This window comes from Copidosoma floridanum, unplaced genomic scaffold (assembly GCF_036245765.1).
Source record: "Copidosoma floridanum isolate Cflo_tuat_1 unplaced genomic scaffold, Cflo_Japanese_pri ptg000001l, whole genome shotgun sequence".
In the NCBI taxonomy this organism is placed as follows: domain Eukaryota; kingdom Metazoa; phylum Arthropoda; class Insecta; order Hymenoptera; family Encyrtidae; genus Copidosoma; species Copidosoma floridanum.
In genome coordinates, this window is record NW_028321878.1 from 1719035 (window position 1) to 1733439 (window position 14405).

The 14405-nt window shown below is 46.4% G+C and overlaps 1 protein-coding gene and 1 pseudogene across 2 annotated transcripts; both read left to right on the plus strand.

Annotated features, from left to right (window-relative positions):
- Positions 1–4102: 4102 nt before the first annotated feature.
- LOC106636307 (uncharacterized) lies at positions 4103–5093 on the plus strand. The gene is made up of 3 exons (XM_014348663.2): positions 4103–4227; positions 4448–4636; positions 4817–5093. Exons 1-3 carry the CDS (start codon positions 4103–4105, stop codon positions 4986–4988), a joined length of 486 nt encoding a protein of 161 aa, XP_014204149.1. The 3' UTR covers positions 4989–5093.
- Positions 5094–7399: 2306 nt separating this feature from the next.
- LOC106636295 (uncharacterized) lies at positions 7400–10222 on the plus strand (annotated as a pseudogene). Its single transcript, XR_016293047.1, has 6 exons — positions 7400–7530; positions 8777–8924; positions 9120–9326; positions 9402–9683; positions 9730–10082; positions 10158–10222. The product of XR_016293047.1 is annotated as an uncharacterized LOC106636295 (transcript).
- Positions 10223–14405: the final 4183 nt, after the last annotated feature.

Genomic DNA, 14405 nt, shown 5'->3' on the forward strand with positions numbered 1-14405 from the left:
ATAGTGCCGAGGTAAGTAGAATCTGCCGTCCGCGTTAAAGGCTTGTCGCGCGCCCGATGCTAAAGTGAGCTTTTATATAGACGCGAAGCGCGGGCACACCACGTGGGCGGCTCTGCTGAACCTCAGAAGCACGCCAGGGAATAGGGCGGGGCATTTATGGTCCTCTCTTTCTCTCTCCTTTATCTCCCCTGTGCCATACATATGTATATATGTATGCATACGAGCAAGTGCAAAAAAGCACATACCTGCTCTCTGTTTTTTTTTCTTTTTTTTTTTTCCCAAAAACCACCACTGCCCTGCTCGCTCATTTGCATGTCAATGCAAATCTCATATCTGCACTACGAGCGTGTGAGGCTTTTCGTCTCCCGTTACGTATCGCAGCTTTTATTATTTAAACGCCGGGACGAACGAGTATAGGGGAGCTAATCAAGTCACGTGGACAGCCGAGGTGTGAATTGCAGTACTTTTGAAATCCAACGGGTCAGTTGATACATCGTGTACATTTTCGACGATGTAAGCTGCGCAGGTATCTATATAATAAACGGTAGATTAGGGAGGGCAAAAGGTGTAATGCTAACGCGGAAACGTAAAGGTAATGGGCATAGGGAACATAATATATTGTAACAATGCACCTTTAATTCTCTCTATGCATGATGAAATCTAAATAGTGCGGTGCGTCATGTGCGAATGGATAACGCGTGTTATGAGTTGATTTGTTCAATTTTTTTCTTTTTTTTTTTTTTTTTTTTTCACGATAGCGCGCGCTTTTGATTCTTTTTATTCCTTCCAATGGCGCGGCTTGTCCGTGGGCAAACCGAGGCCGATACGCGGCTTATCTAGATAAAGAAATTCCACCTTTCTTTTTTACGCCTGGAAAATTATCACGTCGAGTCTGCACGTGCCTATACGTTATATATTGTGTGGCATAGGTACCCATTAAGCCTCTGTGTATAAACGAAGACAAAGAGCTTTAGAGCCAGTGTTCACTAGCTGCTTATATACTTACTTGTATAGATTTATGCCATTGGACGGAGATTATGGACGCCAACGACGCCTACACTTGTTACGTTTGACCATTATATCCCTCGATTATCGTGTAATTGCCGCACAACGATCATCATGATTATTTTCATCTCGAAATTTTGAACTAACCGTAAGTGAAGCCGATGGGCTGACCATGTAATTCAATTATTGAGAAAATACTGTGAGCTTTAAACGTGTGTACCTACTTACCACTAAAAAGGTGTTGTTTTTTTTTTTGTTCAAGTTGTGAATGTAATGATATTGCTTAAACGAGTCGAGGTACAAAGCATCGAAAGACTATTTACAGGTTGCTTTATTTTCTCCAATATCGGGAGATCTCACAATCCGGCATGGTAGAACCACGTAGGTGTATAATATACTCTTGTATAGGTAACTGACTGTGGATGCGGAGGTGACGGGAGGCGCCGTAATTCCATCGCTCGGTTGCACACATCTATCAATGGATTTTCACGGTAGTATATAGGGCCAGGAAAAGCCACCCTGGATTTTGTCTGTTTCAACGAGGGCAGACAGTACCCCTCCGCGGTTTCCCCTTCCCCCACCTACTACTTCTTCTTTCTTTCCCCAGCAAACATTCAATCCATCCATCCCGCTCGTTTTTTTCCCCATTTTTTTTTTTTTTTCTGTTTATCCTCTTCTTCTCCGGTCGAACCCACTTTTTCGTCTTCTTTCCCTTCCTTGTTTGGTTCACGCTCGAGAACAATCGCTCGTGCGGAGTAGAAAAATTAAGTAACTCCTACTACATAATTGTTTGAATTGGATATTTAAAAAAATTGACTGTCTCGTCGTAGTTTCTCATTCTCTTAGTATATACACTTCATACAATGATAAGTATACACATTTTTAATGAGGACAAACAAATTATCACCCAAGATCTGTACAATATACGTGAAGCATATAAAAGAAGTCTTACGTACATCCATTAAACGTTTGAGAAATACAGCACGAATACTGCGAATGAAGGATAAAAATAACTGGATCGATCGTTGTTCCGTTATTTCCGCTGTCGATGTAACATAAAAAAAAAAAAAAAAAAAAAAAATGAAGCATATCAACAACGAGTTTTCAATTTCTAAATCCTAGCGTGGATTTTTTTCATGAGAGCTTTGGGATGTGGAAAAAAAAATTAACGATGGCCGCTGAGAGAAGAGCAGGTCCAAGGAAGCAAACCTCGTTAAGCCATCGATGACGAGGCTCTTGTCCTTTTACTTGTAACTATACAATTTCGCTACAACTATAAGCTTGCGAATCACAAACCTAAGAAACAGAGGGATGTAATCGAATAAAAAACTAATTGATAAAACAAGAATTGAAACTTAAAAGGCGCTCTAATGAATGTGATTATTATGTTTTTGTCTTTTATCGGCAGTGGATCAGAGAAAGGGGCAAAAATTAAAAAAAAAAAAGCTCCGATCCATATATATTATATGTGCAGGAACTGAGAAGCTGGTGCCTAAAACTGGGGCTTAAGTAACGTAATGCCCAACCACAAAAGCACAATGACGCAATAAACCGATGGTGTTACAAGCGCGCGAACAGAGCTCCATTGTAACAAATGCAGACAAATCGAAGAAATTCCGCCGAGCAACTGGTTCATGTATATATACACACAGCCGACTACTGGTGCTAAAGGAAAAACTAGTGTATCCCTCCCAAGTGGCGATCGAGCCACTGAACCGTGGCATTGCAGGGAGAGGCCAAGAGTATGTGTAAGTATACCATAGCAAAACGAAAGAAAGAAAGAAAGCGAGACGCGATAGAAAGAGAGCCAAGTGTGGCAGGTCGCGTGCGTTCGGCAACACAATGGACACACAGCAAGAGATATACACGTAGACTTGCACATTTGCGTACGTATGGTATAACATACAGCGTAGTGGCGTAAGCAATTTCTCTCTCTCCTTCACGCGTTCGAGGCGTGGGCACGCGTATTATAACAACTCGTTCTTTCGACGGATGTAAAAGCACCGCTTTGCCAATTGTGGCACCATGTTACATCAGCCCAGATTTTTCGTTTCTTTTGCGCCCTTACTCCCTTATCCTTTTCCGAGGACACATGCAGCTTGCAAGCTCCCTACCTTCGCAACGACGCCCCACAACGATAAACACACTCGCGACTCGTTTGCGAAGATAAAAAAAAAAGGATTCTCACGACAAAAGCTCGACATTGAACCAAGTATCATCACAGGCGCCATAGTAATCCCATTTCGATGGAAGCACGGCTCTTGCCGTATACAAACAATGTCCAGGCAGCTTCACCGGCCACGCTTATCCGATAATCGGCTGATTAATGAAGACACGAGCGACCCTCCCTGGTATACGAGATAAACGTAGATAGTTGGCCGAAAGCACGGCTCTATATATACATCTCGGTGCAATAAGGCATTCCGAGGTGGGCGAGCGCCGAAATTGGCCACGTCAGCCGATAACGCGCCCCGAGATTTTTCTCGGACCTATCCGAGCTGGTTCTGCTGCTATATTATTGTCTGCACGCGGAAGTGCACGCCGAGTGACAAAACAGCGCGTGTACCTATGCGTTGATAATGGAGCCCGAGAGCTTGAAAGCTTGTCGCGACGGCGATGATAATATATGTGTGCACGCGTACACTCGTAGAAAAATGCGGTCCCTCGGGTCGGTGGATTTCACGTTTTGGCCCCGCGTCAAGAGAGCCGAGAACCCCTGGACAATTGTGCTCCATTGCCTCGGAGGGTAATTTATCCTATGTATTACCGCCAGTTGTTGCATTACGGCAAAGAGCGTGAAAAAAAAAAAAAAAAAAAAAAAAAGAGTTGGTTTTCGGTCAAGCGAGAGGGGGTGTCCCGAGAAGCTGCCAACGCAGCGCAAGCTGAGCAAGGCGAAGGTGCTCTCCCCGCCTTGGTTGGAAAGAGAATGTCGTTTGCCACGGTCTCCCCGCCCAGGGGGTTGGTTGGTGGGTGCGCTTGTCGCCCGGGTGTATAAAAGCGGCCGGCAAGCGCGGTAAGTTCGTCAAACCAGCGGGATCCGATCCAGCAGCGACACACTCAACTCTCAGCACAACCAAACCCAACCGACGCGCTCAAGATGAAGGCCTTCGTTGCAACCCTCCTGCTCGCCGTTATCTCCGCCGCCTCCGCCGCCCCGTCCCTCTGGGGACCCGGCGCCGCTCTGGCCGGACCCCACACCGGACCCAACTCCCTCGTTGGCCCGTAAATATCCTCACTTCTTCTTCTTCTTCTTCTTCTCTGTTTCAGCTCAACAACGCCCCACTTCCTTGGCTTTGGATGTTCTTGCTTACATATCATTTTCATTTTCGTTTTTTTTTTCACTGTTAAATTTGATTGTTTCTCCTTAATTTTAATTACTTGTGAGTTATCGATCGATTTCCCACCAATGGGGAGTTTTAACGTAATTGCATTTGCTCCAAAGATCCAACGGCCCCTCGGCCCTGGCCGGACCAGTTGTGGGACCCGCCCGTATCTCTGGTGCTGTTGACCTGGGCGCGGTCGTCACTGGCGCCGTTGCCGGACCATCGGCTGTCCACGGATCGGTTAGCGCTGGAACCGCCGTTCTCGGAGGACCCCACGCTGGATACCTCGGCGTTCCCGCCTTCGGTCAGTATACCATATGCACCAACGCCCACCGCGTGCGGTTGCAAAATGTGCAGCTCTAAGTGGTTTTCTTTTCTTTTCTTTTTCTTTTTGTTTTCTTATAAGTTTGATGATTAACAATAAAAGAACTTTGTTACTAAATTGTGAAATTGGGTCCAAAAACTGTTGAATGTGATATTTAAAAAAGGGCAATAGTAACGCAAATGGTCGCATTTGTAGGTCACGGTGCCGTCCTCGCTGGACCCATCGTTGGACCCGCCCACCTCGCCGGACCCATCGCCCCCGGTGCCCTGATTGCCGGCCCATCCGGATACATAAACGCCGGACACGGTCTCCTCGCCCCAGGTTACCCCTGGTAAACGGCCCACCCAATCGTATCGAGCAGCGAGACCAGCAGCAGAGTAGGGGAGTACAGCAAAGCTCCCTGAGCACCATCCTGCAGTACATAATACTCTCAGGGCGGTTAGCCGGCGATCGGCCCGACGATCTCCAACCGATCAACCAGTCATCATTTGCGACCGCCCTTGAGCCACACCGCCCCCGTTCACTCTCCGCCGACTGTCGGACCTTTCACCCCTTGTTTATTATTATTATTATTACTATTATCATCATCTTGTACAAACATCAGCATAATGTAAACAAAAAGAGAAAAAAACAACAAACAAAAAACGAGCCATCGCATACAGCTAAACTTGCACATGTATACAATCACGCACACATTTGCAATTTTTAAATCAACACGTGTATCGTTTTTTGTAACTTTTTTTTTTATACATATAATAAATGGCATACCAATTTCAATATGCATCTATAAATATTTTAATACCCTTGCACTTCCTCTCCTCGACTTAACCCTGTTTTCGGGGCATGTTAAGCTATTCCTCATCCCTTTGTGACGATTAAAATGTATTAATTGTCGACAAAATAATTGCAACAATTTTTCATTGATGGGTGGACTGATGTATTTATCGCTAGGAAAAAAATTAGATCACTACATACATTATAATATATATGTACACCAAGTACAATGTGCTACACGAGAGAAAAAGGTATGGTTTTTGTCCTAAAATAGTTTTTCCATAAACTTAAACCTCTTAAAAGCGCAAGGATGAAATTGTAGAGAAAAGTGTGCAATACACAACGAGACTTGGAAAGTATTTATGGCTATACCCTTCGACGAAACCTCTCCGATTGCAAACCGTAACACATCTTTGTATGAAGACACAGCTCATGTCCCAATTTTGATGTATGAAAACAACTTGAGTTAGTCTGGCAACTTGTATATACACGGAGCGTTTATCTCACACTCCCTAAACCTTTTGCGTGTACATATTATGCATACCAATCAGGGGGGGGAAAAAAAAAAAACCGCCCGAGAAGGTATCTAATCACTCTTAGTAGTAAGTAATGCAAAGATTAGCTGATGCATGAAAAGTACAAAATTTATCGACATTCGACACATTGCGAGCACAATAGAGCCAACGTATAACACACATGCAAATGAAAAGAGCGCTAAGTGCTGTTCGGTGTTCGATTTATTTATAGGCAAGGCTCTGTTGTGTATATCCCTCCCCCCTGCGACCATATACTTGCGCACACCTACACACCCATACACAATACGGGGACACGAGTGCATGCATATGAATTGCCTGGTTGTTCTCGATCTACATGCATTTATGTAGGTATACACGTATGGACCGTGACAAGACCTTTCTTGGCCACCGCGGAGGAGGAAGCTAATGGCAAATATATACGTAATCGCGGGAATAACCCATTGTGTGTAAGTAGGTATATTATGATGTGTACTGTACGCCAAAGTCGATTGTCGAGCTGTTTGTTGTGTATAACCCTTGTTTATCCGTCTCTCAACTATATACGTACAAAATTGGCGCTTGTTGACCACTTATACGCAATGATGGCCCTCTAATCAGAAATTATTTTAAATAGGTATATTGCGCGCGTGTTTTTGTAAAAATGAACAAATCGCGTGGTATCGTAGAGCAGTGAAAAAATAATATCGAAGGCCAACTGATTGATTGACATAATAAACAAGTCTCTCTTTTTGGGGCCACACACATGTAAAAGTAACGCGTATTAGAAGAAACTGACGCTATACACGCCGACAGAGCCGGCAAGGTTGAATACGCCCATGAAAATTCCCATGGCCTGAGCAAGTAGCAGCCGAGCCATAAGCGTGCACTGGCGCGTGGGCTTGATCTTGCAAAGTCAGTTTTAATAAAGCATGAGCAGGAAGGACGTCCAGGGAGTTTTTTTCTTTTTTATTTCTCCCCTCCTACCTTCTCGCTCTATAAACAGCCAAAACGGTATATACCGCTGTCTCTCTCGTACACCAAGTGCACGGGCACGGTAACATAATTAACCGATTCAGGTGCTGGCATAGGTCCGCGTGTAATATGCGTGGTATTGTATATTCCACGCAAAAATGGTAATTAACGCGCGGGTATAAGCACTGGCAGGGAGTTGCACCGCAGAGGATAGAGCCATCGGATGGGACGCCAGTGGGCGTAAGGAGAAAGATACATATTGTATACACGGCAGCCATCTCCTCGTTCATTAGGAACACACGGCATCAGCCATCCTCGTTTCCGATGATGTCTATGCGTCAGATCTGACGAGGCGTGGTTACACCTCGTGAAGATATACCTTTCTTGCAGCCTGTCATTGTTGTTGTTGTTGTTGTTGTTGTGCTCGTCTATAAAAACAATAAATTCATCGGGCAGCCTTTCAGTCTTTGGAATATCATGCGCGGCTAACGAAATTTTCTACCCATCGTTCCTCCACATTGTATTTGCTCAACGAGTTTTTCTCGACACGTATACTTAATTCATATACACCTTACAGTCGCCGCAAGTGGTTTTCGATAACGTCATGATTCTTCTGGTAAGGGTTGATTTGTGATCGGAGACTTTTTTTTTTTTTTTTTTTTCCATCATCAATCGTCCATCCTTCCCAATAGTGCTCAGTGATCTTTCAACAACTGCCAAAGATTCCCGACAGTGGTGAAGCAACGGTCTGTTATCAGTGCGGGTGTGAGACGAGAAAACGAGATACATTTTCGCATCGCAACTAATTTTGTTTTTTTTTTTTTAATTTTATTTAATATTTTTATTTACATCCCCCGTACACAGCGCACTCGAGTACAATGACCGGCTGAGAGTTGAAAAAGAATCTTTGCCGGTGCGCTTGTATAACATACGGTCAACTGGATTTTTCTCGGTGCTGTATATACACACCTCACGGGAGCAAGAAAAAAAAAAAAAAAAAAAAAAAAAATCTCAAGATTTACGATACAACATGTGATAAAGAACACCAACTCGAGTGTGTCTGCGCGTGGAAAATGAGAATGAAAAAAGAAAGAAAGAAACGCGAGTCACCCACGCCCTTGCGCGGGGGCGTATAGGTCTATTATCTTCCATAAGGTATATACGCACCTTTTTTTTTTTCTCCAACAAACGTATTCGCGGCACGTCCGCGCGCCCAGCCGAGTTATGCACAGGGACGCCCATGTGCATTCCCCGCGAAAATCATCGTCGAGGGTAGGGGACCGGTCATAATACTATGTCGTATACGTGCGCGTATATACCCACTAGCCGAGTTACCAAGACTTTCGCGGTCGCGCCTCACATATTCGCACGCCGTTCCGCCGTTGCTATTGTGTGCCCCCGTCTCTGCATGGGTGTCGGCGCGTTACAAAATAATACACCTCATCCATTGTGCGCGTGAGCAAACATCTCTCTCTCTCTCTCTCTTTGTATTAACAACACATATAGTTTTTGTTGGTTTTTATGTACACGTATATCGCGATTTCCATCCGTCTCGGAACTTTGTTCGCATCGACTTTTCATTTACCGCGGGGAAAAAAAAAACTCGCTCGGTCAAACAAGGTAAGTGCGGGCGCAAATCCAATTTGAACCGATAACAGCCCGTTCGCGTTGTATGGCAAAGCGGTCGAGATAAATCAAAGTCCCCCTTCCCCCCTGAGCAAAAACTTTGGCGTTTCGCGATCGCTAACCCAGGCCCGGGTAGACTGGCGCCAATCGCTTACACGTATAGGATGTATATACGACTCTGACACGTGTAACCGAAAAAACCTATAACTTTGCGCTCTGACAATATGTATAAGCAGCTGGTGGTGTCGAGTTGGCTGGTGGCCGGGGCACGAGCGAGCATTTGGCCGTACCACGATCCGACGACGGGTGCCGTGTACCGGGAGTACGGGCCAAAGTACAGCCTTGCCGCCAACCCCATCATCGTGCCCGACTTTCCGGCTCAAGGTGGGCTCTATCATCTTAGGCTATATACCCACGTAAAAAAAATCTAAAAAAAGGTTTTTTTGTTCTTGTTCCGAAAAAGTTTTTAAAAAGTTTTTTCTTGAGACAGAGTAAAACTTGGTCGGAACTTTAAACGCAAGTTTAAAAAAAGAAATCAATCGATGAACCATCGCGTATGTAAACTGTCGTTGCTCGCAGTTGTGCTGGGCCCGGTGGAGGGCCCGACGTTGGTGCAGGGACCCCAGCAGGGCGCGTCCGCGGTCATCGGCCCGTCCACCGGCGAGGTGCTGGTGCAGGGACCCCAACAGGGCTCGGCCACCGTAGTGGGACCATCCTCGGGCCCGGCCACGATAATCGGACCTTCGACCGGGGCAGCTACCATTGTCGGACCGTCTTCGGGTGCAGGTCGGCCACCCATACATTTTCCCTCCCCCCCTCTTCCTCAAGCAACGAAACTTAAAGTGGTTGGGTTTTGCGTAGCGACCATAGTGGGCCCGTCGGAGGGAGCGGGCAGGATCATCAGCTCGTCCAACGGCGGGACGACCATAATCGGGCCATCGGTGGGCAGGGCGACGATTATCGGCCCGTCTAACGGGGGAGCCAGCGTGGTCGGGCCCTCGTCCGGCTTTGAGGATGCACACGCCCACGCCGAGGCTCACGCGCACGCCGAGGCCCACGCGCACTCGCACAACCTGATCGTCCAGCCGCCCCGGCAGACCGTCTACGTCAAAGGTACGTATAATATATATATACACACATATTGTTTGTTGCCCATGTACAACGTAATCGTGTACGATGACGGTGGCAGAGGTGGTACGGGAGCCGATAGTCCACCACGGGCACCGGGTGATTTGCGAGCCGACGGGCGATGGCATCGGCACCTCGGCGGCCGTGGAGGCGGTGGCCCGGGCGGCCTCGCACTACGGGCCCGTCCACTTTGGCTCGGCTCACGGCCGGCCGGTCATCACCGTCTCCGGGCCTCCGGTCATCAGCCTCCTCCGGCCCCTCCATCTGGGGGGACCTCTCGTGCCCATCGGCGTCGGGAGTAGCAGTAGTAGCAGCTCCTCCGCCTCCTCCTCCTCCTCCTCCTCCAACTACGTGCAGGCCAAGAAGTTCTGGTACCCCGGCTCCGCGTGCCTCAATTGCTAGTGTGTACTCAAGGTGAGCACAATCTCTAGATATATATTTCAGCCTATACGCATTCGGGTGGATGACGCGTGCTCTTTGTGCCATCAGGTTCGAGGGGACGCGGGAGCTTTCATCGAAATCCGACTCCTTGGGGCAATCACCGATCGCTCATCAACAACGGCATCAGCAAACAACAGAGATGGATGTGACCGTCACTTCGAAAACAGGGATACGTCGGTGTTGAATCATCGTTTGGATTGTTCATCAGGGATTATGTCGTTTCGTTTGTGTTTATTAAATTGTCTTTTGTCATGTGGTTTCCTTAATTCTTAAGTATATATCCTCCCTTGTTGAGACGATAAAACCAGGCGTACAAGTGTATGGATGTTTATATAAGAGCACCAGCGAGATTTTGTGCGTATATACACGCGGAAGCAGTACGTGCACCGAAGCCTAAATGATACATCATAGGTATAAGAGCAAAGGGGAGGAATGATGCGCGGAGTCGGACCAACTTGCCGTGTACGTATATATATTCATCCTCCGTCCTCTCCGCTCCTGATGTATAAGTTGTTCGCGGCAGGGGAGCTTTTACACGGCCGCCCAAACTACACGGCGGCTGCGGTAAAAGGTCACTTGAGATGCAGCGCACTCTCATCTCTCCGAGGACTGCTTATAATATACACGTGCCGACGCTCTCTCAAGAGTCACTCCGGCGCTCCATTTGCACGGGGCGTAAATGGGAAAGTTTTTCCGCAGAATCGCCGGGGGGGTAAAATAATGCCAGCCAATTAACGAGTCGTTTATGTATCGTTTATTCCCCTTACGGCTCGCGAATATCGTGTAATAAACTCGTGCGATTGACCACCTCTATACCCTCTATTAAACTTTTTCCCCGCCTGTATGGAAAATTTCGTGTGATAAAAATGGCAAAGAGGGCGGGGGTCAAGTGGCAGAGTTGGTATATAATGCGACGATGACGACGGGGGCAAAAAGTTTTACGAGACTTGGAAGGCTCCCCTCGCTGTGTATAATATGGAGGCTATTCAAACGAGAGAGGGAATAAAACGATCGAGCGAGCACTGCCAAGCGGAGCGAGGGAAAGGCGCCCCCGCAAGGGCGACAAAGGGGCGAGAGATATCATTAACACTTTTTAAGGGAGGTGTACATTATGTCCTCGACTCGTGAACAAAAATCTGTATGTATAGGTGTACCCTCTTTTTATTACACGAGAAATGCGATAATACTGTGTACCGCGACGACACATCCGAGTTGGGAAAGATACGAGATTTTTCTCTTTTTGCAATCAATGTAACTCGTGTACAGATAAGAATTTATACCGTGAAAGAAAAAAAAAAAAAAAAAAGTTTTCGCCGAGGTATACATGAATATATAGTGATATAATCACACACGTCCACACTTACTGCGGTCGAGGGAGAAGAAGAAGAGGGAGGGAAAAAAAAATACGCGGTCGGCCAGTGTATCGATAATGAACGACAAAGAAACGAGTTTCCACGGGGAATGCGTCAATGTCCTAACGAGTTAATAATTCGATAGGTGGAAAAAAAAAAGGAAATTTCTCTCGTGGTTGCCCAAACAATACCCTGCGCTCGGAGTTGATACATCAGCCGAGCAGCAGCAACGAGTAATTTGTTCGAGGAATTGTAATGAGTTAGAGGCAGGGGTGGGGGTGGGGGATAAAAGAAAGAGAACTCGACGCGCGGAGAACAAAAGAGCTGTCGAGCGTGTCCGAGCTAATTGAAACGAGAGCGAATTTACAGGGGCGGGAGTAGCGATTAAAATATTCGCCATCGCTGGGTACAGCGAATTCCAAATCTGCGTCTCTCTCTTACATTGCGACAGCCCCTTGTTCCCGGAGCTCGAGAGTGCACGTATATGTTGTACGTATCAGCATATGAAAATTGAATGGAGGGAGATTATTCTTTTCTCTCCTCGAGAGCGCACCCGATAAGATGGAGACACGCGACGCGGAGGCGTGACCGCTATCTATCTGTTGTCTCGGGTCCGAGGCGCGTGACACCCGTAACTTACTACCGCCACTGCATTTATATATACTGTAAATTTTTTCACTCTCTCGTCCTCGATGCGCGATCAATGTTTTACTTGTGTTTTTCAGCAGTAGGTATATACGTATTGCAATGTATTATTATTATATATAGTCCCGAAAGAAGCTGAGGCAAGGAAAAACAGATGCGGCTGGGTGTATAGAATTAATAAGCCGAGGCTGAGCTCGACTCCTCCTCGACTTGGAGGCTTCAGTGCCCTCTCGATACGTCGCGCACAGGTATATAGTACCGCGACGTCGCCCTCTTTGAATTTTCAAACCCCTACCTCTCATCCTCTAACCTCGTTCCTTTTTTCTTTTTTTTTAGCTATAGAGTTACAAATACAAGGCGGCGGGGTGCTTATACCTGTGCACCGCGACTGTGCATACCTACGTACGCTTTTTTTTTTTTTTTTTTCCCTCCCCAGTCCTATTCTCATACGTATAGGTATATAATTATGCACCCGTAGCATATAATAATCTAGTTCGGCCCACATCCTCGTTGGCTATTCAAATAGGCCCGAATTACGTTTTTCACCCGATTAAGCTCCTCTCGATGCGATTTCGACGAAAGTTACACACCCCAACTCCTGAAACGTCAGCTATGTATACATGTACCCCGAAGTACACGGAGTTGTTATACGTATTCCCTTTTTGGCGCGTATAAATTTTGCCCGACCGTGTAAATTTGAAATTGAGCCCTATTCCCTTTTTCGCCGCTGGAGAATAACCCACGGCCCCGTGGAGTTGTAAAGTTTTTAATCGTGTTTTACGAAAGCCAAGATCTAAAAAAAAAAAAAAGAAAAGAGTGCGCAATTTAATTTCAAACTCACGTGAATTTCACGTTGAGTGCGTTGACCCTCATCGATATTCCTCCTCGTTGCGGCCGGTGCTTCGACACGGGTGTATACATTCAAATTTTCAGCGTATTAATATTAATGATGTTCATACCACAGGTTGGGGACTATTTTTTAATAAAGCCTCGGCGCAGAAGATGCGAAGCTTTGCGTATAAACTTTTACGAGGGTGAAATGTACCCGCGAGCTCGCGCGGGTAGATTACAGGTGTACTATAAAAACGGATAAATCTTTCGCAACGCTGTACCCTGATTTGGCTCCAAGAGGGGTATCACTTTCACGCGAAACTTTTTCTTTTTTGCTCTACAAGTACTTACACTCGCTAAAAAAAGTTCTAAAAAAATTGCCCAAATGGATAAATTAGACCCTCGAGCAAACACACATACACCGACTAATCATGAGGGCGAGAGTATATTTAGAGTATATTTGATAAGGTTGCATTGCACTCGACTCCCCCTAAATCGAGCTCATTAAGTATATATAGATGTATAATTATGCGTATGGTATATGGTTGGTATAGCCGAGAGCTTGGGACTCCGATGGCAGCTATGTAGGCTATCTTACCCTTAAATACTCCCAACGAGCACGTGTCGCGCTTGCGCCCGTCATCAGCTGTATCACCACGGCGAGGAGCACGTGTTCCCCCTCGAGCCGCCCGTATACGCCCACATACAACGAGAGGGAGACACACGGTTGGGTGTTTAACATATGTATAAAGTAGAAGAAGAAGAAGAGGCGGAAGAGGAGCGCGCCAAGCATCAGCGCCACCCACCCCCCTCGGGCGCCGGGAGCCTACGAGCGCGAGTAGTTGCATGCCGGCCGCTGCCACGGCAGGTCTGGACGACGAGCCAGCCCGCGCAGGTATACCCGCGTGATCTAAGCCATTTTACCTCTCTCTCTCGCAACGCGACTATACATTATACGGCAGTTGGTGGTGGAGGAGGCGCTATATACGTATACAGTCGGCTGCCACCCCCCACCGAGTCCCTTCCCGGTGCATCAGCTGTTATGCCACCTGCCCGGCCCGCGAGGGGCTGTTACCGTGCCGATCGACGCAGGTGGGTTGCCAACTGCCACAATTATATACTAATTATAACTTTTATCATCCTTATTATTGTTATTATTACAAATGGCCTTTTTATTATTATTATTATTATCAAATAGTCGTCCGTTGTTGTCGGTCGAGTAACTTTTTGGTGGATGGCACTCAAGAAACGCTTCAACTTTAAGCAATACATATACCGCGAAAACATCAATGATGATGTACAAAGTTGCCTGAATAATTAACTATAGTAAATAAAATGTAGCGGCTTCTTTTTACTTTCTGATTCACGGTTAGATTATTTCCCACTGCAGTATATATACGTAAGTAGAGTATATAAGCGATAACGCTGGTGCGCGCTGCGAAACGAGGAAAAAAAAAAAAAAAAAAAA

Bases quoted from the DNA above. Each gene is read 5' to 3' on its own strand.
- LOC106636307 (XM_014348663.2), top strand. From the start codon at position 4,103: ATGAAGGCCTTCGTTGCAACCCTCCTGCTCGCCGTTATCTCCGCCGCC. The intron at 4,228-4,447 runs GTAAATATCCTC...TTTGCTCCAAAG, and splicing joins CCCAACTCCCTCGTTGGCCC to ATCCAACGGCCCCTCGGCCC. The intron at 4,637-4,816 runs GTATACCATATG...TATTTAAAAAAG, and splicing joins GGCGTTCCCGCCTTCGGTCA to GGCAATAGTAACGCAAATGG.